General features: G+C 53.2%; 1 protein-coding gene across 2 annotated transcripts; it reads left to right on the forward strand.

The window, feature by feature from the left end:
• Window positions 1-503: 503 nt before the first annotated feature.
• On the forward strand, window positions 504-27,935 carry DRP2 (dystrophin related protein 2). Of its 2 annotated transcripts, XM_030497083.1 has the most exons (24): window positions 505-884; window positions 8,268-8,421; window positions 13,345-13,478; window positions 14,269-14,425; window positions 15,017-15,137; window positions 15,554-15,822; window positions 16,330-16,476; window positions 16,995-17,073; window positions 18,201-18,261; window positions 18,665-18,726; window positions 18,972-19,046; window positions 19,750-19,951; window positions 20,144-20,229; window positions 20,923-21,080; window positions 21,199-21,365; window positions 21,672-21,783; window positions 22,160-22,296; window positions 22,574-22,639; window positions 23,231-23,296; window positions 23,572-23,715; window positions 24,313-24,550; window positions 24,694-24,814; window positions 24,957-25,043; window positions 25,837-27,935. In XM_030497083.1, exons 2-24 carry the CDS (start codon window positions 8,314-8,316, stop codon window positions 25,854-25,856), a joined length of 2,817 nt encoding a protein of 938 aa, XP_030352943.1. In that variant the 5' UTR covers window positions 505-884; window positions 8,268-8,313; the 3' UTR covers window positions 25,857-27,935. The 2 variants fall into 2 exon arrangements, with proteins under 2 accessions (XP_030352942.1, XP_030352943.1); XM_030497082.1 differs by having other exon boundaries at window positions 504-884; window positions 24,957-27,935.
• Window positions 27,936-27,944: the final 9 nt, after the last annotated feature.

Here is a 27,944-nt window from a genome sequence, read left to right on the forward strand (position 1 = left end):
TCCTAATTCCAGGTCTGCCGGTGTCCTCAGCCAAGATAGGAGCTCAAGTCCTTCTATTTTTTGTGAGCTGAGACAAGATACCTTGACATTTAAAAAATCTTGGATCAAGATTTCTCCCCAGCTTGGAGAACTGCCTCTTCCTTTACTTATTCTTCTTTCCTAAGAAGAATAGGAAGCATATCCAAAATGAAATTATTATCCTATTTCGCTCCTTAACTTTAATTTTTAAATGGGCTATTTCTAAATTATTAAAGCATATTCCAGACACCCAAATTGTTGTTAAAGGAGGTGAATGTGTCTGGCATTTTCCAGCACACACATGGCCATATCTAACCTAAAATGAGAGCCACCAGTCGTGAAAGGCAGTGGGGAGACGTCGGCAAGCAGCAGGAAGCGTGTCTGAGCCCATCAGCCTGTGTCGGGCCTCTGGAGGTCAGACCACAGAGCCTTTTGTGCATCTCTCTTTCTCTCCCCCTCCCTTTTCTTTCTCCCTTTCCATGTGTGTTTTGTCTCCTCCTCCTGTATCTGTCTTTGCATCTCCACTCTTCTCCCTTCCCTCCTCTGGATCAATTGCTGGCCGAGGAGACCTCCAAAGGGCCGGGCACTTTGTGGGATCGTCCTTGTTCCTCCTGCGTTTGCCGAGTCAAGGGTATCTCTTTGGAGGCTCGGAGGGATGCTGTTACTCCTGGTGATGTGATTGCATAGCAACACAGCAGCGCGGTCGGTGGAGGAGGAGAGGCAGGGAGCGTGCAGGCAGCAGCGCCCAGCCTCAGCATGCATCCCTGTCACAGGGACTCCTTTGCTGATTCACAGGCAGCCCCAGTCCCTGCTCCCGAAGCCCAGTGGCTGCTGCTCCCGCGTCTCAGACCTGGTGGACTCAGAAGGTAGGCCATGACTAGAATTTGTTTCCCACTCGGATCCTCGCTGGGCTGGGAAAGGGGAAGGTATTGACAGACGGTTAACCTTGGAAATGCGCTCTTTGGGCGTGTGTGTGTATATCCCCTCACAGTAATGCTGTCTGTGTATATGCGGGTGAGGAAACTTAGAGAGAAGAAAAGAAGGGTGTTGGGGGGGACACAGCGGGAGCAAGAGAGGTGGACAAGGCTGATTCCACAAGGGAGAAGCTGAGAAGCAGTAAGTGATGTGGATTCCCAAGGCAAACAATAGTAGCCAGCATCCCGATTTCACCAGCTTCGATTCTTTGCACACTGGAGGCTTATTCACCCTGAGCTGAACGACTGCTCTGGGGAGGGTGTGTGATGGCCTTCTAGCATCCTCCTGGGAGGATTAGACAGCAGGGCAAGGCAGGTACCCAAATATAAGCTGGGATCAGACTCTAGTCCCAGTCTGCCCTTTCCATTCACTACCTTTCCCAGTCCAGCCTTGCTCCTTTGTGTCTGCCCTCCCCTCCCCCAGCTTCTCCCCAATCCCTTTCACTTGCTCATCCTCCTCCTCTCTCAAGGCCTTATATTGCCACTGCTGACCTTCCTTATGATGTGCTGGCTGCAGAACCACCTGCAGGAAGCACGGGACCTCTCCTACTCCCCAGGGCTGAGCAGTCTGCCTCCCTCTCCATGCCAGACAGGGCAGCCTGGGCAGTGCTTCACCAGGATTAGTGCCATGTTGCAGAACAGATAATTACTGGTTCCCAGTCCAGCCCGTTCCCTTCAGTCTTCCCTCCGGCACGGCATGGCAGTGCGGGAGCTCCGCTAGTGGCATTGCCAGCATCTTATTCATGGGGTCTCACTGCTGAGATTGCCCATCCACACAGGGGTGTGGAGCAGTTACTTTTAAGGCTGAGCTGTGTGAGGGACAAACCGATGCTTGTTTGGGTTTTGGCTTTTAGCACTGAAAACCAAAATTCTAGTACAATCTTTGACAGTCTGTGTGTTCCCTGTGCCCTGACCTGAGGCCCTTCACACCTTCCCTCCCGTCGCCCACTGACCTCTCTGGAACCATGAGAGTTCGTATGTGCTTACTCTCTTTAATGGCCTCTATTGCCCAACCACAGTACCCTGCACTGTGAGGAGTCCCAGCTACAAGGCTCAGTTGTGCTGGAAGGGTTCCTGTTTTTCCAGCAGCTGTGTGCCTGCTGTGGCTCCGGTGCCATCTCGCATCCTTCCCTGCCGGCTCCCTATGCTGAAAGCTGCTTTCTCCTCTACTGCAGGAACGGGCCAGGCAGGGCTCTGGTGACAACAAGCGTGTGATGACACTTTGGGAAGGGACCGGACTATAGACATGTGATTCCAAACTATCTTGGTTTGCAGCATTGTGCCCAGGAACGTGGGTGCCTGGAGCGCTGGGGTGGGAAAGTGTTGGAGTGGGCGCTGTGATGTGATGCTGTGTTCAGGTCCTCTTTGTTTATTGAAGAAATTAAGATAAGGACCATCTCTGTCTGGATTAGTATCTGAGATAGATCAATCCTACTTGCTGAAATTGGCCAGGACTGTAACCATGAATGGGGTTGCCCAGGTTGGAATGACTCTTTCCAAAACTAAACATAGTGAGATAGGGAAGGGATTAAATGAATGGGTTCAAACAAAAGCCCTGAGTTCTGGAGGCATATGGTGAATTTCTGATTATAATCCTACTTTGAGAAATACATTCAAGGCCTCCACTTTAGGCTGGATGATAAAAGCATGAAAGAGGAATTGTAAGTCTCCCAAACCAAGACATACTGACTAGAAAGAATTCAGACTTCAAAAAAACCCCTCGTTTTCACAGGTGAATAAAGATGAAACTGAGCTTTTCAGGATTGAGACAAAGTAGTTCCATCCCATTTTCCTTTTCTGTTTCTCTTAGCATAGGAAAAAGGCTGCTCTGATATATCTCAAGAAAGGAAAGGAAATGTGACTTCATGTCATGCTTATAAAATGCATGGCCTCAGAAAGCCAGAGAACCCCTTGCTTTGACAGGGAGATTATTGTAAAGACAAGCTTGTTGTGGACAAGGCAGAATATTCAGTACAGAGATAGAGATATCAGTCTGACATTGAGAATGAGGAACAAAGCATCAAGGAAGCCAAGAGTTAGGACAGCATTACCTTGGCTATTGCTGCATGGTGGGTAAGCTCTTCTCACTGCTGCTGATCAGTTATATAGGATGGCAAATGGGTGATGTGTTTTTTCACAGTGCAGCAAGACTCGTTTCCTGCCTCTAGCAGCAGGGAAGGGGAAATTCAGCTTCTCAGAGGAGAAAGACAAAGACAAAACTTGAGATTTTTAGTGGGTTTGAATAGGCTGGTTTCAGGGCTACAGCACACAACTGAATCTGAAGAATTGGGTTCAGTTTTTATGGTTGTTGCAACCTTCTTTCAGTCATTAAGCAAGTTATTCCCCCCTCTCCACTGTCCCTTTTGGAGAGCTGGAGGATGTTTGCTGCTTCCCCTGCTCCTTTTGTCTGTCAGGTCTATCAGACAGCAACTTCCCTGTGTCCAGCACAGCAGGGCTTTGTGTTTGCAGCTGAGTCCTCAAGGTGCTCAGGTAATCATCTGTAGTACTTCTGTAATCGAAGGAGGAGGAGAAAGGATGGGAAGAATTCACTGGCAAAGTGAGTTTTGGAGAGAGCAGCTTAAAACCCAGCTGGGAGTCTGAAGCAGCGTGTGAAAGACATTTACATTTCAGCCTTCCTAAATGAATTCCCACAGGTTATTTTTAAGCAGAGATAGGAGCAGTCAGTTCTGCATGGCCATGCTGTGGCTGTGCACTCACACTCACCTGGTTAGCTGGGCACATCGTCATCCCACTTTCCCGGTGCAAGGCTAACGGGTGACATCTTTCAGCTTGAGTTTTTGTGTGCATCTGCCTATTTTTTTGCTTGAAAAATGGCATGTGAATGAGGCAGTGGGAGAGATGCTGCTTCTGTGGCACCTCTTTATTCATAGAATTAAAATAACATTTGGCTGTGAGCTCAAAGTCTAAGTGGTCATTTAAGAATGCAACTCATTCAGTGTGAGTGCCCCATGTCATCCACTGCCAGTGAATGAGGCATCTCCTGCGCCACTTGCTCCCTACCAGATACAGCAAAGATTTTATGTCACTTCTTAAGGAGAGCTGCTTAACTGAAGGACCTTTCATCGTAATTGATGAGGGGACCTGGCACTTAGGTGACAGTGCAGCGTGAAGCCCAGCTGCAGCTTTGGCATCTGGTATTTTGGATAACAGGGTTGTAAATGCCCGCTCATGTGGAAGGTTGCTGATAGTCCTGTTCCCCTTTCCTTGCACAGAGGAGCAAGTGAGAACCAGGAGACTGTTGGGGTGATTTTAAGGAGTGTGTTTGGGTATCTACTCCTGGTTTGTAAAGAGATAGAGACTAAGGACCCATTCTCTGAGAGGGAGTTGTGTTGTTTGTATGCTTGGTCCCACTGGGACAAAGACTTCTCTTCCTTCTCTCTCAGCAAAACTTGACCTAATGGGGTCTTGGGAAGTAGGTCTGCTGGCCCTCAATCTCAGGCTTAAACTATTTACTTAACATGTGTAGAAAACAATTTTTGCTGGGACAGGATGTGCTATTGCGCTGTCGAGGGAGTCCTGCTGTCTGCCAGCTTGGGAATGCTCCCTTTGTAAGCATTTACATGGGAGCTGAACTTTGAAATATCCACAAGCCTCCCACCTTTCCCCTTAAAGGACATTGAGCATACTGAGCTTTAGCTTCTCTTGTACAGTAAGTTAAACAACAACAAAGCCATTAACATTTCTAGCAGCAGGGAATGTGTTTGTGTTTCCATTCCCCTCATGGGGATAAAGTCTAAGCTGCCTTTCCTTAGAAAGCTGCCATATTTTTTCCTTATAGGCCAAGATCTGAAGTGGAAAGTTTCAGTCTGGAAAGAATGTTTTGGAGGAAATTAGCAATTCAAAGCATAAACCTTGTGATCAAGAGACCTCTTGACCTAAATGCTGTATTTGCTCCTGTTAAATGTGGTAGAGAGCTGGAAATTCAACATCTGACGTTGAACTTTAGCTTCTGCTGCAGGTGCCTTGGGTTACCTTTAGTGATGCAGATCAGCTGCAGTGTGAATTCCCTTGGTGTTTGGGAGGGTTTGTATAGGGAGGATTTTAACCAAATGTAGTGAAACAGCAGAAATAGACTGTGCAGCACGTGCACTGGTGGGAAGCTGTCACCTTCCTGCTAGCTGGGATGAAGAAGAGATGCTGCAGGAGATGGAGCATAACCCATACACCCAAGCACTGCCTCTCCAGCCAGCCAGTGCTGCTGCTGCAATGGGTCTGTGAGTAGGAAGAGTGCGGAGGCCACTGAGCAGAGCGGTAAGTTTTGTGGTAGAACTGAATCAGAACTGGTTGGGCAATGGCCATGCCAGCTGCATTTGTCTGACTGGCTGGAAAGCAGAACCAGATTCTCCAGTGCTGGATTAGTAACAGGTACAGCTCAGGTAGGAAGAGGAAAAAGGCAACTGCTTTGTTTTGAATACACCCTAATGCCTAATACACTCTAAAGCATTCAACTGTTGAAATGTAACAGCAAGATTTTTGGCTTTCTTATTTTTCCACCAAGGCATCATCATGGTCTCCAGTTGTGTCTTGGTTACTAAAGCATTTGGAAGCCGTAACACAGTGCCGTGAAATATCTAATGCTTTGTTTCCTAAGGTGTACTAGGAGCAGAGGCAAGAGTTGGCTGCTTTTCCTGTGGGACGATGCAAAACAGCATTTTGTAATGAGGGAATAGACCCTTCTGAGGAGAGTCTGGTCACCTTTGGACCTGGAGTGAGAACCTTCAGCAAAGACCATGTGAGAGACACCACTGGGAAAGGTTTCACTCCTTACTCTCCCCATTATATGGGTGTAATGCCCCATTGCCTGCTCTGTGGTGACCCTAAGACTGCTCCTTATGATGTCTTCCTGCTCCTGCTCACGTGGGCCTTGACGTTTTAACTACTTGCACAGAAATGTGCCAGGGGATCAACCTCACTTTAAATCTGATGGGACTGCCTGATTACACTGAGTCCTCAAGGAGGAGTTTTCAACTCCTTTTCAAGTATAGGCTTGTAATAGGCTGCAGGGATGGTAGTTTTAGTTGCCAACGCTCTAACCTTTTCATGATTGATGTTGTCCCTTGGCTGTAGCACTCTGGATCTCCAGCACCAGCCTAGAGGAGAGTGCAGAGGGTGAAAGCTGCTGTGGGAGAAGCAAGGTGGATCACAGGTCCTGTTCTTGACAGCTGTATGCACCAGGCAATAGCCGGGAAGCATCCACAAAAGGTCTACTCCACATGCTGCAGTGCCCAGATGCAGTACCATACTGAAGCACCAAAGTAACAGCGCAAGAGCTGGGGCTATTTTGTGTGCCCTGGCAGAGGAGCAGACCAGATCAAGGGCCTGGTTCCTGTAGTAGCAGGGAATTTGGCAAGGGATCATACGTAGCTGGTGGTTTGCTTGCAGTCATGCCTCACGGCCTGGTTGTCTGTCTCTCTCCCACCAAATGTCCTGTTTTGCCCCGGTGTGTGCTGTTGGAGATCAATGGCATTCCTCTGATGGAGCTTTTGAGTAACTTTTCATGCCCTGACAGTTGTATCTCTGCTAGATTGAGCCTCATCTAGAGGTCATTTAGAGCATCAAGGTCAGCTCAGACCCCAAATAGCACAAGCATTGGAGGAATAGGATGTGGTGTTTCCTGCTGTCAAAGACAAAAATCATCCACTTGAAGTTGCCCCACGAGGCTGGGAGGCTTTGAAGACCCTGGGATTTATGACTGCTCATGTATCCTGGTAACCCTGCCTGCACGGGAAAGCAGCAGAGCGAGGGTGCTGCAATGCACGGTCTGTGATGTTCATTTATGCCAATGGGCAGGAGGGGTAGGAGAGCAGACCTTGGATTAACAACATGTTGTTGGGGAGCTCAACACAGGCTGTTCTGCTGGAAAGGGAGAGAATTATGGCTGTGCAAACTGCTCAGGGATTAAAAAACCCCATAACAGGATAAGCTGTGCTCTTAATGTGTGTAATGGAGGGGGAGAGGCAGTGAAAGCTCAGGCAGGGGAGTGAGGGATGGGCAGTGTGTACCATGGCCTGAGGCTTTCTCCAGCATGACTGCTGACTGTGCAGGACACGCTGCCTGCTCCTGCCCTGCCAGGAACAAGCAGGAAGTTTCTCAGCTGGTCCAAGTGAGTGTGAAGGAGCCAGCGACCTTCTTCCAGCAGTATTGCTCCATGTGTACCTTGGAAGCAGCCCCGTGTCAACTCGGACATGAGGTCTGGCTGTGGAGGCAGGCAACAGTAGGAAAGCAAACACCAGGTTAGGCAGTGTGTTGGGCAGGAGACAGCACAGTCCCTCCGTGCTGCCTCATGACCCATCACAGGCAGTATTCAGAGCATCACTTTTCATTTGCTTATCTGACCTCACATGTGCTGAGTCTGGTTGGGCAAAGCTCTGCATGGTGTTCCTAGCTTTTAGGTCCCCATCCTGCTGTGAACATGCTGGTGCTCAGCTCCTTTCACAGCACTGCCACTGGCCAGACATAGAGTTGTGGGGTTGTGCTTCAGTTCTAGAAATATGCCAGATTCAGGTAAAAATCTTGCACCATTTTCTCTGGGCTTTATTTTCTCATGGTTTTGTGTAAAGCTGGGGTGATGCTGCACTGTTTACTTTATTCAAAGTCCAAACACCACAAAAAGCAGCACTGCGACCAAAGGTCGTGTTTCAGATCTATAGGATAGACAAGGGGCCACAGCTAAGCAGCTTTATGGGTGAGACAATTCTACAAATGGAGTTAAAAAGAGAATTTTATAACGAGTCGAAACTCATAACAAAGCAGATGACAGTGTGAGATGCGTGTGTGGGGACTGTGCAGCTCCAGGCAGTTTTCCTTCTGAACATAAAAGGAAAAAATAATGTGTTTGAAAATATTGTTTGTTATGTAAATATGTCTGTTTTGTCTACTCATAAGTGGTTGTCCTGGATTAAAAAAGCCCCACAGTACTATAGCAGCTACTAGGAAGCAAATTAACTATCCCAGCTGAAACCAGGACAGTTGTCATGACAGTGAGATCCTTCCTTCCCTTATTCCTTTAAACCCTGGATATTTCCCGTAGTTCAAGAAACACAACCCTTTTAAAACTGCAATGTGGGACTGGCTGACACCAAATCTAATTGCAGCAAATTGTGTAACTGGATGCAAAAAAAGTTGGACATTTAAAAAGATTGCAACATTAGTACAAATGTATTAAGAAAAAGCATCCTGTGAAGGCAGCTAGGGAGGGGGTCAGCTCCATGAGGAGGTGCAAGCTGACCCTGGGACTCTGACACTGCTTTTCAGGTGCTCGTGCCCAGAGCTGTCTCCATCCCCATGAACATCGATTCTGATGCAGCCCCTGGTGATGCAGGAATGGCCCTATGCCCTCCCACAATGTCCTGAGTGGCACGTCACAGAGCAGGTACAGCACAGCAGCACTGCCCGTGTGCTGTCTCAGGTAAGAGCTGGGTCTGGGAGCCTTCCTTGCAGTGGTTGCAAGTATATATGGAGCAAACTGGGACTTCTGCTCCTGATGTAAGGGAAAGCTGTTAGCTCCAGCCCCCTGTCTGCTTGCACTTAATGAGAGCGTTGGCTCTCCTCAAGCATTTTGGCTGCAAAATGTTTCCCAAAGTAGAGGAAGAGAGACAACCTGCAGAGCTGGATTTCAAGCTTCCTTCAAAATAAAGAGGAAGAGGCCACTGTTAGCAGCCCTTTTGTATTTGGTTGGGTTTATTCTTTTCCTGGAAGTTTGGAAGAGCATCAGCTTTTGCTAAAAATGTAGGTTTCTAACTTCCCTGATTGCAGAGAACAGCTTGGAAATAAGCCCCTGGCAAATGCTGTGTGCAGAGGAGGAATCTGACCTCTTTCTGGTCTAATATCTTGAGGAATGGCGAGTGGGTGCTCACACTGTTGGTCTCCCTCCTCCTTCCCCCATGGTCTCTGAGCGAGCCCAGGCTCCTCACCAAAGCCAGGAAGAGAGGTGAAGGTCTCTGGGCAAACGGCAGCGCGGAGTGGAGGGGAACAGAAAGATGTGCTGTGAGTGTCTGCAAAGCTGCTCGAGCTCTGCACTGAGCTGACACACACTGGTTTAGCACCTTGTTCTGGGTCACCCAGGACAGCAAGGCTGGGGAAATGCTGGAGCATGGCCTCCCCTTTGCTGCCTGTAGCTGTTGTCCCAAGGTACCTCTCACCTGACAAGAGACTGATGGATGGAGCCAAAGTTCCCCTTGGGCACTGGCGTTGTTGTTGCCAGGGGGAATGAGGCCTGGCTCTGCCTCTTTTCCGTCTTCATCGTGCTTCAAACATGAAGAGCAAAGGCTGAGTGGGAGCTCCTTCCTGCTGTGGCTTCCATCAGCACGGACTCATCCTGCTCTGGAGAGCCGGGGTCTGTGGGAGGGAGGCAGAACTGTCTCTGGAGTGGCTCCAGCCCACAAGGATGAGGCTTGCAGCTGGGGCATCCTCTTGGTAGCTGAGCCAGGGCTTATTTGCCCTGTGTTGGGCAGCTGCTACAGTGCATGGGTGGTTAACGAACAGGCCAGCAGATGAAGAGCGGAAGGAACGGGATAGAACAAGATGAGCAAATGCCCTCCCGAGCAGTCCAAGCCTCTACGATGGGGTCAGAGCCCTGTGGGGTTTGCTGGGAGAGGGGAGCTGGTGCAGAACACCCTGTGGGACCCACCACCAAGACAGCACAGGGGAAGGGTGCAAACATCCTCAGTTTAGGTCACACCCAGCACAGGTTTCCCCCAGTCGCTGCCTGAGCCTGGCTTTGAGCTGCATGGGCTTTCCACACCCAACACAACAATTGGTGTGTTGGGTGCTGTGCACCATGTGGCTGCTGGCTCCTGCAGTGTTAATGACAGCCCAACTCATTCAAAGGGTCTGCAGTGCCCGCCTGCTCGCAGGTGTAGGTGTTGCCAGGAAGCAGCCCTCTTCTCTTGTCCTTGCTTGTCCTGACAGCTCCCAGCAGGCTGCAGAAATAGAATCACAGAATGGGTTGGGTTGGAAAGGACCTTAAGATCATCTAGTTCCAACCCCCCTGCCAAGGGCAGGGACACCTCACACTAGACCATGCTGCCCAAGGTTCCCTCCAATCTGGCCTTGAACACTGCCAGGGATGGAGCATTTACCACTTCTTTGGACAACCCATTCCAGGGCCTCAGCACCCTCACAGTAAAGAACTTCTTCCTTATATCTAACCTGAACTTCCCCGTTTAAGTTTGAACTCACCACTCCTTGTCCTACCACTACAGTCCCTGATGAAGAGTCCCTCCCCAGCATCCTTGTAGGCCCCCTTCAGACACTGGAAGCTGCTCTGAGGTCTCCACGTGGCTTCTCTTCTCCAGGCTGAACAACCCCAGCTTTCTCAGCCTGTCTTCATACAGGAGATGCTCCAGCCCCCTTATCATCCTCATGGCCTCCTCTGGACTCGCTCCAACAGCTCCATGTCCTTTTTATGTTGAGGACACCAGAACTGCACACAGTGCTCCAAGTGGGGTCTCACGAGAGCAGAGCAGAGGGGCAGGATCACCTCCTTCAACCTGCTGGTCATGCTGCTAGTGATGCAGCCCAGGATACTAAGGATCTCATCCTTAGCTGTACCCTGGCCTTGCTGAAGCCTCTTTCCCCAGTCTGGGAGCTGGTTCTCCATCAGTCCAGCCTGGGAGGTGGTGGGGAGAGGAGGCTGGTGCTGGTCCCAGAGGGAGGGAGGGAGGGACAGCAGCTGCCAGATGTGCAGGCAGGGAAGGAGGGGAGGAGAATGAGAGATAGAGGGAGCTTTTGATTCCCTCCGGGTAGGTGGAGGAGAGCATGGAAACAATGCTGGGCGTCAGGATTGCAGGGGGCACAAGGAGCCAGCCCAGAACCTTCTGGCAAAAACAAACTATTTGCACCCAGTCCAGGCAGGCAGAAACATCTGTGCTGGCACCCAGCGCTGGGCTGGGGCATGCGGGGGGCAAGGAGGTCATCTTTGGCTTTTTGGCTCTCAAGGACATGACTGTTTCTCTTCTAGGTAGCCAAAGCTTGCTGGGGACCATTGCCTGGGTACATCTCTTCCCTGCCAAACACCCCATCTGCCCTGCATGTGCTCCAGCACCTGAGGGCAAGGTCTCTGCTTGTTACCTGTCCCAGCCCCACCATCATTTTTGCCATGCCCTTGCAGGGATGGATCTTCCCCAGTTCCCAGAACATCCCACCTGTACAGGGCCAGCTTCCCACACGGAGCTTTCCCACGCTGGGGTGCCCTGCAGACCTCTGCCCCCTTCGTGCTTTGCGGGCAGCCGCGGTGGCACCACCGGGGTTAAGGCAGGTTGGAGGCTGCCGGAATGTCATCAGACAAAGCTGGGATTGAGGCTGGCTGCGAGGCACTGCCGCCCCCCTCCACATTCCTGGGGGGTCAGTGCTCGGGCTGCTCTGCTGAGCACACGGTGCCCGTCTCCTTCCCTGCCGGGTGCTGCCTGGCAGCACCCGGAGGGGTGGGAGGCAATGCCCGCTCTCCCGAGGAAGCTGAGTGGCCCTGCGGCAGATCTGAGGCTAAGCACAGGTAGATGCGCCTGGAATTCTGTTCAAGGGTGGAGGGGGAATGCAGCTCCAGGCAAGGGATGCTTAGGGAATGCTTGGAGGGAAAGCACTGCTTTTCCCCTCTGCTTGCTTGCAGGGGTTTTGTCCTGGGGGAGCAGATACTTGGCCACTGTCACTGGCTCATCTACTGGGCGTGGTCTGTGAGTTGCAGGCTTGGTGGGCTTTTAACTTCTTAAACAAGGCTGGGAGGGCTGCATTGTGTCTGCTGAGCTGTGCTCATCCATCCAGGTAGAGCTGATCCCTCCTTTGGTATCCACTGGGATAGAGGGGAGGAGTGGAGTGCTGACGGTGCTCTGAGGATAACCTACTTCAGGGTCATGATGATGTGCCCATGCAGAGTATTGATTTTTCTATGTGCAAGCAGCAGTTCTCGCTTGAGCAGTTTATTATTCATGGCCCCAAGATTCCTGTGAACTCTGTGGGTGGTGGTTTTCTCTGTTTCCTTGATGCTCCTGGAGCGGCAGGATGGGGAGGCAGAGAACAGGCTGGTGTTAGGTGGGTTTAGATGAAGCAAACTTAGAACCAGTCTCAGGAACCGTTTGATTTCCCTCTGAGCACTGGTGTGGAGGGGGTATTGGTTTTGCTGTGTGGATAAATCCCTTGTCTGGCGGGTTCCTCCTGCCTGTTGTTCTCCTTGGCTTAGCTGGATTTGTCCCCTTGTCTCTGAGAGCCCTTGGACAGGACAAGTGACAAGTACCTGCACATTTCCCTTGGAAGCGCTGCTGCTCTTCCCAGGGGCAGCTGCCCTTCTCTGGCAAAGGAGTGCCTGTTGTATGCGCTGTTTAGAAAGTGCTAATGCAGTTAATTATGGTTGATTAATCACCGGGGGATAATTATCACAAATGAGCTCTAGTATCAAAGTAGCATTAGATCGAAATGCTGCCATTTCCCTAAAAAAGCCCATCAATGTCTCACTTGTGGAAATGAGACATGTCCCTGTGCTTTGCACAACTAGTTCTTTTGGAGAGGAAATCCCCCCTCACTAACTGAGTCCTGTGTGAGATGCTGCTTGTCCTGATGGTGTGTGCTGCTATTGCCAGCAAGTTAAATGTTGTCTTCATTGACATCATGAGCAGGAGCATGGTAGAGTGCTAAAGGCTTAGGAGAGGATTTCTGCCCCATCCACTGAGGATTTGTTGTCCGGGGATCAGCACCCGCTTTTCCAGGCTGGATGATGTGCTTCCTTTGTGTGGCTGGGTTAGGATTTGCTGCCATCTGCTCAGAGCACCCTTCTCACCACTGCCCATTGTGAAGAGGTGCAAAGAAGCAGCATCTGTGGAGGAGAAGCAGCATCTCAGAGTTTCTGTACAGGCAGGGAATATCCTTGTGCTTCTGTAGAGGAGCAGGTGGCAGCTCCCAGTACTGGAGATGGTGTAAAAGAGGTTGGCAGGTCCCCTTGGTCCTAGGAACAACAGGACCCACGGTGCTTTCCTTTTCTCAAAGGCACAGCAGCCTGTATGGCATGGAAAGAAATCACTGTTAGCCCTGCAGGGGCTGTGACACACAATGGCCAGCTCTGATTTAATCCCTAGCAGTGAGATAAGTTCATTGCTGAATAACTGAGGAACAGAGATCCTGCAGAAGAGAGATGTACACTAAGCTCTTCCTTCAACCTTTGCTCTTGGTGCTGCTGGAGCTGGCATTGCATCCTTCCTCCACAGACCCCTCTGGGAGCAGGGCAGCCCCTTGCAGGTTGGAAAGCCAGGCAGGGTCAGGACAGAGCAGGGTAGCTGTCCCCAGGTAAGTGCCATAAGCACAGGGCAGTGATCCCTGGATGCAGTCTGGTTCTGTTTCTGCCCAGGTTGAAGCCTCACAGGATGGTGCACGACCCTCGTGTGTAACCCACTGGGCTGTGAGCGGAGCCGCTGCGCCCCGGGCCCCTCTGGAGATGAATCTTTGCTGGAATGAGATCAAGAAGAAATCCCACAGCCTGCGGTAAGAGTTCCTGCCCAGAGCAAAGCCCAGGGCTGGGCTGGCCTCCCAGCACTGCCTGCTGCATGTTCTTGGCAGGACGGCTTGAACTTGTTTGCTTGATGAGCCACATGAATTCACGGTGACCTTGGCTTGGTTTCCTCTCTTGTCCACAGACTTCTGAGTCTTTCTTCTTGTGCTGAAAAGCATCCCCTCCATTTCCACCCATCCCATCCTCTTCTCCCTCCCCTCCTTCACTCCTGCTCTTGCTTTCTGCTGCTTTCTCCATCTTCTGCCGCTGCTGTCTCATCTCTTTCTGCCCCATTGCCTTGCTGCCACCTCCACTGCACTTGTCCTTTTGCTGGGAGCCATCTCCACTGCACAAGGGAATGTGCCTCCCAGACCATCAGAGGTTGCAGATCCACAGCCAGCACAACGCAGCCTTTAACTGGGGCGTGTTAATTGTCTTCTGCCTTAATGCAAGGCTCCTGGAAGCTGCCCAGTCATGCAAATGTTGAGCCAAGCCCGCTGTGCCAGAGCACAGCCCTGACCCACAGGCAAATGCAAAGTCACTGTCCCCTGCTCTGGGCTCCAGGGTTAGAGTTTGCTCTCTCCAGTGCCTCTGTGCTTCACCCTACCTGCTGGTGCAGTGTCTGTGCTGGCTGAGGGTCATGCACGATCCATGCTGGTCACTGGTGGGGTCGTGTGTGTCCTGAGACCACCCCAGCCGCAGTGCTGTGCCTCCCATCCCCAGGGAACCTGCTCCTCTCCGGTCCATCTGACCACTCTCCTGCTGTCCTCGCTCTCCTGCCAGGGCTCGGCTGGAGGCCTTTTCTGACCACAGTGGGAAGCTGCAGGTGCCTCTCCAGGAGATCATAGACTGGCTGGGGCAGAAGGATGAGGAGCTCTCGGCACAGCTGCCCCTGCGGGGGGACGTTTTGCTGGTGCAGCAGGAGAAGGAGACACATGCGGTATGTGCCCTCACACCTTCCCTGACACCATTCACTGCTGAGAGGATCCGCAGGTCCCATGTCACTGGGAGCCCCGCATCATGTCACTGCCAATGCCCACAGCCATGAGTCCACCAGGCTGAGGAGAGGGCATCCTAAACCAGCCTGTCTCTGAAGCCGTTTGCCCGCAGCAGATGTGCTGTTTTGGCACATCCTGCTGGTCCTCTCCTTGCTCGTCCGGCAGCTAAATAGCTGCTGGAATGAATGTTTGCATGAGCATGCTCTTGCTGCATAAGGAGAGTCTCCAAGCAGTGCCTATGAAAGCAACATCAATAAAGCAGTTCATTTTGCATAGCCCTGGCTCAAGAAACCTTTCTGAGCTCACTGTTCTGCCTCCCCGCCCCAGCAAAGCTGCAGGCCAGGAGCCACCGTCTTGCAGGTGGTCATTCCTTCCCCAAACTGCAAAAATATTTCTCTGTTAACTTCTCTCTGTGTCTCCAGTGAGGTTTGGGCCCTGGAGTGAATAAATCACTGCTGCACTTGGTGAGGGGGCAGCAGGGGCACAGCTCTCTGGTTGTGCCTGCTGTCTCATCTCTGTGCTCTGCTCCCCAGGCTTTCATGGAAGAAGTGAAGTCTCGGGGACCATACATTTACTCTGTCCTGGAATCAGCACAGGCTTTCCTTTCCCAGCATCCATTTGAGGAATTAGAAGAACCAGCTTCAGAAAGCAAAGGTCTGTGGAGCTCTCTTTTCCTTGTTCTCCCATAGCACAGCTCCTCCTGGGCTGGGCTAAAGAGGATGGAGTGGAAGTGGTTGGTGTGGTACAAAGTGGCACATCAGTGCTCTGCCTCACACCATCGTGCTGTTTCCAGCCCTTTGGCAAAGGTCAGGCTGGCAGGGAGCAGGACTTCTGTCCTGGGCAAAGGCAGAGGCTGTTGATGCAGCCCATGATGGGGTACATCTCATTGGGCAGTATCAGATATGCTCTGTGGTTGGTTTTTGAGGAGCTGGTGCAGAGATAGATCCTATTATCACTTGGTTTCCCCCTCTCTTTCCCTTTCTCCTACCCTCCCTCCATCTCTTGCGCACTCTCCTTCGGGCTGAGCTCTCACTTTTGCTCTGTGCCCCCCTTCTGCTTTACCTTCACAGATGTCTCTCCCCGGCACCGGATCCAGAACATCAGCCGCTTTGTCTGGAAGCAGGCAAATGTGGCCAGCGAGCTGTGGGAGAAGCTCACAGCCCGCTGTGTGGACCAGCACCGGCACATCGAACGGACACTGGAGCAGCTCCTGGAGATTAAAGGGGCTATGGAGGAGCTCAGCACTACACTGGACCAGGCTGAAAGCGTGCATGAAACCTGGGAACCCATTGGGGACCTCTTCATTGACTCCTTGCCAGAGCACATCCAGTCAACCAAGGTACTTCTAGCTCTGAGAAGGCTCCAGCCTTCACCCCAGAGGTGATGAGATGCTGCTTCCCAGGAGGGCAGTGTCACTTCTCCTGACTGCTCAGCCCAATGCAACCTCATTACTGGGGGTCTCAGGGGGAATGTTCTCCCTATGACACCTCCTTAGCTTTGTGAGGGTGGATTTGTCCCACAATGTCCAAGCAATTGGCTGTGCTGAGCACCTTGTCATGGCACAGACCTCACACAGACCTCACACAGAGTGGCTCAGCATAGATGAGCTGTTGCCCATGTTCCACTTCTCAGGCAATGAGAGTAATCTCCAGCCTGGCTGCTGTTTGGTTTGGTTTGGTTTTCCCCTGCTGAGATACTCTGTGGAGGGTCAGTCAGCAGTGTGCTGACAGCCACTAGCCCACCCTAGCTTGTAGCATAGGATCAGATCCAAGTCCTGATCACTCAGGCCTGCTTCTTTTCCTTCTTGTCCTGCTCTGTGCCTGTTGCCCTGGGCATGGGGCTCCAGCTGTTCAAAGAGGAGCTCTCCCCCATGAAGGATGGGGTGAAAGTGGTCAATGATCTTGCACACCAGCTTGCCATCTCAGATGTCCACCTATCCATGGAGAACTCCCGTACTCTGGAGCAGATCAACACACGCTGGAAGCAGCTGCAGGTGGGAAGGAGTCAGGACCATGCACTGCAAATAAACCACAGGTGGGAGGATCCTGGGGAAGGGCTGTTGCTGCTGAGCTTCAGGGATGGTACGTAAGGCTTGGCATAGCAGGGATGGCATAGCTGTGTTCCCGGAGGGAGAGCATCAGTTCAGTGTGAGGAAAGTTGCTGGTAAATCTGTAGAGGTCTTGGGCAGGAAAAGGAAATGGGAGCAGCAAGGATGCTGTCTGAGGAGAATCAGGATCTGACGGGGATGAGCCAGCACCAACTGTGGCTGTTTTGATATCTGTGAAGATACAGACACAGGTGAGCTGGAGATGTGGCCTGTGCTGCCTCAGGCTGTGGGAGAAGGTATAGAGGGCTGAGCAGATTGGGGAATGCACATACCAAGGCAGGTGAGGAAGGAAGAGGACCTGCATGCTGGGGCATGTGTGAGTCCATCCACAAGCTCTCCTGAATGGGGCTCCAATTTGGAATGCACGATGGGCTGCCACTGAGTTCTTCTGTCCCATTCTCCAGGCCTCTATAAATGAACGCCTGAAGCAGCTCCAAGATGCCCACCGGGACTTCGGACCAGGCTCCCAGCACTTCCTCTCCTGTACGTGAGCAGATCCCTCTGGCTTCCCACCGTGAGGCTGCCTCTGCAGACTGGCTCAGCATGGGCTGTGGCTCAGGAGAATGGGGTGCAGAGTCCTGTTGCTGAGCCCAGAGCCACACACACAGAGCTAGAAAAGGGCCCAGCCAGTGCCTGGTGCACTGGAACCAGAGCAGGAATCATCTCCCAGAGTCAGCATTGTGCTACTTCATCTTGTGGGACCAAGGGTGGGACATGAGTGTGGTTGCCCTTCAGAGTGCAGCTCCCAGATGATGCTGGGACTGTGCTAGCCTCAGAGATTGGGTGGACAAGACAACAGGTATCAGAAAAAGGCAGAATCCTATGGTGTTAATCATTTGGAGGCCAAGAATGTGCATGTTAAGGAGGTTTTCATTCACATGGCGAGGCAGAGGGATGCTGTTCCCACAGGGCTGAGCTGCTGATGGCTCTCAGACCTTCAAGGATGGGCAGCAGATTGTGGAGTCCATCCTTGGAAATGCTGAGCCCTTCAGGGTCGCCAGGTATCAGTGGCATTTGTTGGCCTGTGCTTCTCTGCAGACCATGTCTTCCTATCTGAAAGAAAGAATGACTTTCCCAGTTGCTGGAATTGGTAAGCTGCCTGTGACAAGGAAAAACAGCTGAGGGTGATAAAAGGGTTTTCATCCTCTAGATAACAAACATAGGGTGGCAGGCAACTGGTATGGGATGAGTCCTCATCTTCCTGAGATACTGCAGCTGACACACATAGCATGAGTAATGGGAACAGCAGATGCTGTGGGTGCCCAAGCCTGGCCATTAACAGGCAGTGCTGCGTGTACCCAAATCCCACTGGTGACCCCAACATTGCCTTGGGTATCATCAAAAGCATCATGAAGTGTCTCTTGCTGAGTTCTGAGCTCAGCCAGATCCAGAGCCCACCTCAAGAGAGGCAAGATACCTCTAACAGACCAGCAGTCTTGTGTCTTTTATAGGTAGCATCTGCTCCAACACCCCCAGTTGGTGATTTGGAAAGGCAGAGCCTCTTCAGAGGCACCCACCTGCTGACAAGGTCCTGCTGTGCTTTCATCAGAAACAGCATCAGCCTAAAGGAGCATTTGGTTGATCTGAGATCTGTGTTTCTCTCCTTGCAGCCTCTGTCCAGGTCCCCTGGGAGCGAGCCATTTCCCCCAACAAAGTGCCATACTACATCAAGTGAGTGTGCTCCCAGCCCCTGGTTTGCTCTGGCACAGTGGGAACAGGAACTGGGGACCAATTAGGAGCAGGGGGCAGTGAGCAGACTGCTCTGAGCACTGACCCCCAGTGAAGTGTGTTGCCCCCAGCCTGGCAGAACCAGGCTTTCCCTGCCTGCAGAGATGTTCCATATGAGGGAGGACAATGGCTGGAAGGAGTGGGGGGCTGGAAGCAAGTGGGAGCATCCCTATGGGCATCCTCCATGCTGCTGTGGCTGGGGAGTGCTCTCTGGGGTGCAGCAATCCATCTGCAGGCCCTGGGGGACTCGCTCCTAGGGCTGGCTGTGTCCCTTTAGTAATCTACTTAATTAAGCAGCTGCTTAATTCCCAGTTTGACTTTTGGCTTCCTTTTATTTTCCTTCCAGCCACCAGGCCCAGACAACATGCTGGGACCACCCAAAGATGACGGAGCTGTACCAGACGCTGGGTAAGGAGCCTCCCATTCAGTGTGGGGTGGAGGGAGAGATCCCTCCAGCCCTTCTGCTCCCCTCTGTGGCACAGGGATCCCCAAGGCAATGGGGAGCGACCCCCTGCCAGGCTCTGCCCTTCCTTCTCCCACACACACTTTGCTTCTGCTGGTGGGGCTGGTGCCTGGGAACTGCAACTGCTGCTTATTGCCCTGGAGATCAGGCTGTCGAGCTGCAGTTTCATTCTTCTCCTGTCTTATTCCAGCGGATTTGAACAACATCAAGTTCTCAGCGTATCGGACGGCTATGAAACTACGACGGGTACAAAAAGCCTTGAGATGTGAGTGCAGGAAATATTTCCCTCCTGCTGGGTCTCCCTCGATAAAGGCATTAAACTAAAACAAGCTTTTAACAGCACATCAAAGGCAGGAGCCCTCCAAGGGACAGGTAGCTGAGGCGAGAAGTGCTAGGAAGATGAGCCTGTGGCTGGGAAGCTGAGCAAATCCACTGTGCCAGTGCCTTTCTTTGCAGGCTTAGGGTGGAGATGCCTCAAGGGCAGGTGTTAGACAAAGGTATTTGAGAACAAAGTGGCCCAGCTGAGAGTTGCAAAGCTGTGGGATCAGGCAGGGGCTCACCCAGGAGCTCCAAGAGAGCCTAGAGGTGGATGTAACTGAGAGCAGAAACCAACCTTGCTGGCAGGGGCAGAGAGCGCTCCACTAGTTAAAGAGGAGGAAGGGAACCAGTAAACCTCACTTCACTGTTGGTAAAACTCCAGTTAAAAGGTGTCCCTGCCCGTGGCAGGGGATTGGAACTGGATGAGCTTTAAGGTCCCTTCCAAACCATTCTATGATTCTATGTGGGTATTTTGGGAGGGGTTTATGGGTGAGAGAGCAATTCTGGGAGCTGTGCCCATCCTGCCAGCATCTTCCCCATCACAGTGGGTCTTACACTGTCAGGGCAGGGCTGCCGCTCCCTCTTCTTGGTTCTCACCACTCCCGTTTCCCTCTCTCTCTCTGCTCCCTCTGCCCGTGCTTTCTGCGCAGTGGATATGGTGACCCTGGCCACAGCCTTGGAAATCTTCAACGAGCACGACCTGCAGCCCAGTGACCGAGCGATGGACGTGGTGGAGGTCATCCACTGCCTCACCGCCCTCTATGAGAGGCTGGAGGAGGAGCGGGGCATCCTGGTCAATGTGCCGCTCTGTGTGGACATGAGCCTCAACTGGCTGCTCAACGTCTTTGACAGGTACCAGTGTCTCCGCATCCCACTGCGCTTTGGGGCTGCCATGCTCGGAAGGAAACCCCTTTGCTGCTCTTCCAGCTGGCAGTGCTGCAGAGAGGCCCTGGCCACCAGCGAGGTGCATGCTTGCCTTGCTCACCCCCTGCATTCAAACACCTCCAGAACATCAGCAAACCTGTGCAATATCTCTCCTTGCAGTGGCCGCAGCGGGAAGATGAGGGCTCTCTCCTTCAAGACGGGCATTGCATGTCTGTGTGGGACAGAGGTCAAGGAGAAGTTTCAATGTGAGTCCCCTGCCTGCCTCCCCTGGGGTCTGGTGTGGAGTAACCTGGGGAAAGTGCTTTTGTTTCCTGTCATAGCCCTTCTTTGCCCAGAAAGAGCAGAGGAACTGCTTTCCTGCAGTGACTAATCTGCTTGCATCACCACCTTTGTCTCCCTCCTTCCCCCGCTCCCAAAGCCTATGCCACCTAAATCAGGAGGCATTTTTGCAGAATGACTGGTACTGAAGTGATCTTGCTTGCATGGCACTATAAGGAACAGTGCAGAGAAGGCAAACAGGCAACACTTATCCACTGCTTCCCAGAAGGAAAACACCTGGGAGTACACAGCTGGGGTTTCAGACAAATTAAAGGAAGCCCCTTTGCTCGCTGTATCTTAACCATGGTACTTTCTGCCATAGGATACTACAGAGGGGTTAGTACGGGAAGCACCAAGGGGTTAAATAAAGGGATTGGGCAGATTCATAGAGGACAGGCCAGCTGTGGCTCTTAAAGAAGTGATGTATGTCATCTCAAGCAGACTCTAAGCTCCTGGTTATTGGGAGCTGAAAAGGTTATTTAACCATAGATCAGTTTCTCCCTCTTATTTAAGCTCCCTGGTCTGATCCACACATTCATCCCTATGCCTGCATCCTGCCCAGTGTGTCGGGCATCACCCATGTGTCTAACAGGGTTCTGTGTGTGTGTGTCTTGTGGCAGATCTCTTCAGCCAAGTGGCCAATGCTGGAGGGCTGTGTGACCAGAGGCACCTCGGTGTCCTGCTCTATGAGGCCATCCAGGTCCCACGCCAGCTGGGGGAAGTGGCAGCGTTCGGAGGCAGCAACGTGGAGCCCAGCATCCGCAGCTGCTTCCGCTTCGTGAGTAGGGTGATGTGGTCCGGGATGTCCCCTCTGCAGTAGTTGTGCTGGGGACAGGCTCCAGAGGTAGCGAGGAGCTTGCACCCCATCACAGCAGCCCCTTCCTCTCCCCTCCCAGAGCAATGGGAAACCCGCCATCGAGGTATCCCAGTTCCTGGAGTGGGCCAACCTGGAGCCGCAGTCCATGGTGTGGCTGGCTGTGCTGCACCGGGTCACCATGGCTGAGCAGGTGAAGCACCAGACCAAGTGCTCCGTTTGCCGGCAGTGCCCCATCAAAGGCTTCAGGTAGGGATTGTGATACCTTGGCCCCCAAGGGAAGTGTGTGGTGTCCTGCAGGATGCAGCTGAATTTGCTCTGTGCTGTTGGGGGGACCTATTGCTCTGCAGCAGCAGTGCTTCAGGCAGGTCAGACAGGGTACCAGCAAATGGGAAGGAGAATGCTTTTCTGGGGACTTCAGCTATCAGCACTGTGGGTTCAGTGGGGAGCAAGAGCAAAGCAGAACACCTCTGTCCCCTGCTGACTTCTTCTTGGATCCAAAACGAGGTGGTTTTGCTGCCTCCTTGCCTCCCTATGGCCTCTTGATCTCTCCAGGTATCGGAGCCTGAAGCAGTTCAATGTGGACATCTGCCAGACTTGCTTCCTCACCGGACGAGCCAGCAAAGGCAACAAGCTGCACTACCCCATCATGGAGTACTACACCCCGGTATGGAGTTGGGCTGGTCTTGGCTGAGAGCAGGTCCCCACTGACAGCAGCAGCCTTGTAATGTTTAGGCTAGTGCACCCCCAGAAGTGGATCCCTTTGTATGTTTTTGTTCCCCTCTGCATGCTGAAGGTTGCCTGTGTCCCTGCTACTCTGGGGCTCATGGTGAGCACGATGGGCACCCACCATTGCTCAGCTTGGCTTGTGCCAAGCCCTATGACAGGCTAACAGAACTGCCGTGTGCCCTCCTTGCTTTCTTAGTTGTGTCTGCCTCTTCCTCTATGGAGCTTGTGCCCAGCATGAAGGGACATCTTCCCTGCTGACCTGTGGTCCCCACTTTTAAGTAAGCAGCACTTTGTTAATGTCTGTGTCTCTGCAGACCACATCCAGTGAGAACATGAGAGACTTTGCCACAACGCTGAAGAACAAGTTTCGGTCCAAGCAGTACTTCAGCAAGCACCCGCAGAGAGGTTACCTGCCCGTCCAGTCCGTCCTTGAGGCTGACTTCTCCGAGACGTGAGTTGGCTGCCCCCCCAGGCTGTGTCTTTTGAGCCTATCTGATATGTGGGCTCCGCAGATGGAAGCAGCATCTCAGCTGCAAGACAGGGCTCCCATGGGAGGGTTGGAGCAGGCACTCGCTCTGCGGGTGATATGACACCTAGTTCTTGGTGGAGCAGGGATTTCCGTCTCCCTCTCCAAGCCTGTCCCTGGCTCTTCTCAGCCCAGGTGAGACCAGAGCAGCACCTCCAAGCCCTAGCTCTGAGCCTTGCTGACCAGTGCACATCTCTTCCAGACCAGCCTCCTCCCCGATGCTGCCGCATGCCGATACCCACTCCCGGATCGAGCACTTTGCCAGCAGGTATCACCATGGGCACTGCTGCCATGCCAGGGCAAGGACTGTGGGTCTGATGGGTGCGGAGGTGTTTCAGGGCAGATGTACAGTGAGAATGCTGACTGCAGTGCGATGGGAAGAGGCAGCTGCAGGGCCAGGCAAACCTGCCTGCATGGCTTTGCTCCTGCCTGGGATGCAGCTGGTGCCACACAGTTGGCAGCAAACACCATGCATTTGACAGCAGATGTCTCAGTGTTGAAGAAGCCTCCATGTACCCTCCTGCTCTTTTCTCAGTATGAGCTGCTGGATGGATTCCTCTGCACCTCGTTCTGCCTGTGCCCTCACCAGTGCTGCTGCCTTGTGGTCTGTAGCGCCTCTGCCCTCAGCATGGGCCCGGGCAGAGTGTGGGGACCTGCGGAGTACAGGGAGGCTGTAGCTCACGTAGCTCAGGGCACACTTCCACCCCGCTGACTATGTGAGAGGATGCTGAGCTGGCTGCATGGCAGCAGCCCTTTATTCTGCAGAGAGGGGTCTGGCAGGGGCTACTGTGTGTCGGGTGCATTAAACAGACATTCAGGGTGTCTCTCACCACATCTGAACCTGTTTCTCTTTCCTCAGGCTTGCAGAGATGGAAAGCCAGAATTGTTCCTTCTTCAGTGACAGCCTGTCCCCTGACGATAGCCTGTGAGTTCTGCCTCCTTTCCTCCTCCTCACCTGCTGAATCAGGGCTCCCGTGGCTTCACCCCTGCCTAGCCAGGGCACAGAGATGCTTTCCTTCCCAGCTCCTTTGAGCCTGAGGTTCTTGGGCACCCCTAGCTGCCAAAGAGCCACTTCTGATAGCAGCCAGAACAAGCTCCCATATGAAACCACCTCCCTCCAGGCTGTCCTTTCCCTATGGACACACAAATCCTGTGGGACTGATGCTTCCCACTAAGATGTTTCTCCACCTGCTGCAACAGGGACGAGGACCAGTACCTGCTGCGCCATTCCAGCCCCATCACTGACAGAGAGCCTGGAGGCAGCCAGCAGGTTCCAGGAAGCCTCAACATGGATGACAAGGGAGAGCTGGAGCGAATCCTGGCCCACTTAGAGGATGAAAACAGGTAGAGGCATGGGCAACTCTGAAAGGGAGGGTTTATAGCCTAAAGGAAAGGGACTGGAAAAGCCTGGCAGAGCTCAGAGTGGAGCTGGGGATAGCTAGTGGTGCTGGATGTGGGGATTGGAGGAGCTGGGTGGGCTGGTTTGGAGGGTGTAAAGGCTGAGCGCTAAAACCTTCATTAGAGTGCTCAGTGAGGGTGTGCTCTTTGGGGAAAGCAGAAGACCCAAAATGTTCCTGCCCCCATCCCCAGAACCTGTTCCCCTCCTGAACCCCAAACTGGCTGAAGTGAGCCCAGGGTGCTGCTGTCTGTCTTCCCCTGAGCCCCTCACAAACAGTGGTGGTGCTGCTCTGGACCACACGAGGTGAGGCTCTAGGCAGGGCAGATCGACTCAGGAGGAGTGATGCTTTCCCTGCCCTTGTTCTCAGCCTCTTAGGAAGCAGTTGCATGTCTCTTTCTAAGCGGGGTAGAGCTGCAGGAAAGCTACCCTGTGGTGCAGGGACAGAGTCCGGGAGCATGCAGGTCCTCAAGCTTCACAGCAAAGGCTCCAGGGGTGTCTTGTCTCTGAGGAGAGCAGTGATGTTGACCGAGGCTATCCCGCAGGATCCTCCAGGGAGAGCTGAGACGTTTGAAATGGCAGCACGATGAGGCGGTGGAGTCTCCAACCTTGGCTACAGGCTCCCCTGAATCCATGCAAGACCCGTGTAATGATGAGCTCCTGGCGGAAGCACGAATCCTCCGGCAGCACAAGAGCCGCCTGGAGACCCGCATGCAAATCCTGGAGGACCACAACAAGCAGCTGGAGTCCCAACTGCACCGGCTGAGGGAGCTGCTGCTGCAGGTACTGTCGGAGCAAGGATGCAGGGAAGACCATCCTTGGGGTGGGCTTTGCCATAACGGCGCTGGGGCAGTGGCAGAAAGGGATGGTCAGAACTGGGAGAGGACAAGGACAGAGGGTCGTGACAATCCCTCTTCTCTCTCCAGCCTCCAGCAGAGTCGGAGGTCAATGGTTCAGCAGCCTCTTCCTTGGCTTCATCTCCACATCAGTCTGAAGGCAGCCAGGCAAAGGAGAGAGAGCACACCACCCCTGACACTGAAACTGCAGGTGAGGGTTGGGGTTGGGCTGGACTCTCCCTTGGTTCAATGCTGCAGGAAGCTGCCTGCGCCCTGCCATCCTGCAGGAATGCTGGCCAGAGACGTGGATGCCCAGGGAGCTGCTCACCCCCCTGCCCTTTTTCCTGCTGCAGATGAGGTGGAAGCCAAAACCCAGGAGGTCAGCGTGTGCCTGGAAGACATCATGGAGAAGCTGCGGAATGCCTTCCCCAACTCTCGAGGTACTCGAGTGAAATCCCCCTCTCTGTCCTCTTACTGCTCCCTCAGATGAGATTTCCCCATGGAGCCCTGTCCCGATCCCAGCTTCTCTGTGATGGCCGGTCCCCTGCAGCGCCTACAGCCAAGAGCTCTGCTGCCACAGTGCTGCTGGGGCTCGTGCGTGGCCTGGGCACAGAGAGGATGAGGAGGAGGTTTTATACCTGCAAGGAGATGCTGCCAAGAGTACGGACCAAATAGACCCCCCCAATAAGCCACAAGGCAGCCTCTGCCCTGCTCGGGACCCTGCACCCCGCGGGGGTCCCCACTGCAAAGATGGACAGATCTGCCAGCATCGAGTCTGCAGTGACCACCTTGAGCCACCTCCTTGCTCCATCCCTGTCCAGACCCCTCTCCAAGAGACGTCGAGGTGCTGGTTACTGGGCAAGATGGAAGCAATGGTGCGAGCTCTCCTAGCTGCTCATGGACATCTCTTCCCAGCAGGGATGGGGACTGGGGGATGTGTATGTGGATGGCACTCAACTCGCCCAGTAGGTTTTGGTGTTGGTTTTTCTGCTGTCCCTCTGTGCTCCATCCCAGGAGCAGCACTTGGTCCTGTGCCCAAGCTGCCCATCCACGAGATGGGGACGGGCATTGCTTGGTTCCAGCACTAACATACAGAGGAGAGCTTCCGTCTCTGCCCATTCCCTGGCATGCTTTCTGCCATTCCTGAGCAGGATCCTCCTGGCTCTGCAGCAGCCCAGTTCTAACCAGGTGGCTGCAGGTCTTATAGTCCTGACCTCTCTGTTTCTCTTTCAGGTATGACCTCCCTTATCTAACACCTCCTGTGAGCCAGAGGCTTTTCCTAACCAGCTACCTGGCTGCTTTCCTCCCCCTCCTCTCCCTGCCATGCTCCTTGTGCTGCAGCAGACCTCGCACAGACTCCCTATGAGCCGGCTGTGCAGGACACTTGCCAGTCCCAGAAGATCTCAGGGGAACATAGGCCAGGCAGGAGCAGGACTGTGGGCTCCCCAGGAGGCTGGCTTGGTCACAGCCACAGTGCTCAGGCCTGAGTAGAAAGGGTCAGAAGAAAGAACTGAAGCAGCAAAAGCTGCCTGTCTCCCCTGGCACTTGCAGGCTGCTGCCTTTCCCTGCAGCCCTCGGGGGATGCAGAGATCAGCATCCCATTGCTCTTCAGCTCTGCTCCAGGTTTATGGGCACCAAAACACTCCTGGAGCCACCCAGGTTTTATAAGAGCTCTCTCTAACAGCATCCAGCTGCCAGCCTTATGGATTGAACTCTCTGTGCCAGCCAGGGCTCTGCAGCCAGCCAGGCACATACTGCCTGGTGGGGAGAGGCTGTGAGGTTTATGGAGTAGGGATGAGTCCATGTGAGAGCTTCAGCCCAGCTAGTAGCCTTATCTTGAGATGGTCTTTATAACAGAGCCTTATCATCTAATTTGCATATATTTCTGTATGTTATATATATATATTCTGTACTTAAATACTCTCATGGACTCACTCCATTAAATTCTAATACTGTAAGTGCAGCCGCCCTTCACTTTCAGCCCAGCCCAATATCTCCTGTGGGGACCAGCACCTTCCCTGTTGCTGATGCTGCCTTGGAGCAGGGCTGTGTGAGGGGAGCTCTGTGGAGGGCTGGACCAGCAGCAGGTACTCTGTCCTGCCTGGTTTGCTGAGGAGCTGTGCCTTTGCTGCCTTTGCTGTGGCACAGAGAGCGTGTCCTGCCTGGACCTGGCTCCATCCCTGGGATGCTTTGGCTCTTGCAGCCAACAGTACTTCAGGAAGGGGCTTCTCCAGCCATAGCTCCTGGGGCCACCAGGACATCGAGCTGTGATGCAGGAGCATAGCAGTGCAGGCAGGCAGGCAGCAGGACACTTCCTTGCCACCCCAAAGCAGCTGCCCTGCTGCTGTCATTCTGTTTGAGCTGGGCTGAGGGGCCAGAGACACTCAGAACCAGGCAGCAGAGAGGAGGCTGTTCTGCAAGCTGGCAGGGCAGCTCGGCGGTGGTGCTGCTAATCCCAAAGGCTCCCTCAGGCTGGCTGTCTCATGCTGTGTTATGTCGAGAAAGAGGTAGAGTCAGGTGCTGTGGGGTGCCCCGGAGTGGGGCTGAGATGGCCCTGGTGCTCTGGGGACACAGCGATGAGATGCCTGAGCCCTCAGGGCAGGGCAGGGCACAGGCAGGGACTCATGCCAGTGTGAAGCATCCTGCCCAAAGCAGGGCTTTGCTGCGAGGACAGGGATGGGGCTGTTGTCACTGGCTGGGGTGGGTTGTGGTGGTGAGCTGTGGGGAGGTTTGGACCAAGGCAGCATGTGGCAGCACAGGGCTATGGTTGGCTTGGCGTGCTGGCAGAGGTGCAAAGCAGTGCCCACAGCAGGGATTGGGCAGTGTGAGCCCTATGGCCAGGTTTTTGGGGTCTTGTGCTGCAGTGTCCACTAGCAGCGGTGCGAGTTGCTGTCCCTGCTGTTCCCCATCACACCCAGGCGGGCAGCAGCCATGCAGTAGTGGTGGCATTGGTGTTAGGCTGGCTGTAAGCATGCTGTGTGTTTGGCTGTGGTGAGGGACAATATTCCAGCCTGCAAGACCTGGCTGGATCTCCTGTTATCCCAATGGCAGACCTGGGGGGTCATGGAGAGGAGCGAGGTTTTGGCCTGAGGATGAGGTCGGGAGTAGCCAGCCAGGGGGAGCTGGAGGAGGGAAAAAGCAGGATGAGGACAAAGCTGCTGGCCCTGGTGCCAGGTACTGTGTACCACTGGGCTGTGTTTGAGAGCTGGGATGTGGCAGGGAGGGGAGCAGGCTGGCTAACGCTCTGGTAACCGTGGTGCTGCTGTCCTCTCTGCTTTGTGCCATCTCTGCTCTGGAAGGAGAATAAATTTGTATTTATACTGAGACCCGGATCCGTGCTC

Source organism: Strigops habroptila, chromosome 9 (genome assembly GCF_004027225.2).
Source record: "Strigops habroptila isolate Jane chromosome 9, bStrHab1.2.pri, whole genome shotgun sequence".
Classification (NCBI taxonomy): domain Eukaryota; kingdom Metazoa; phylum Chordata; class Aves; order Psittaciformes; family Psittacidae; genus Strigops; species Strigops habroptila.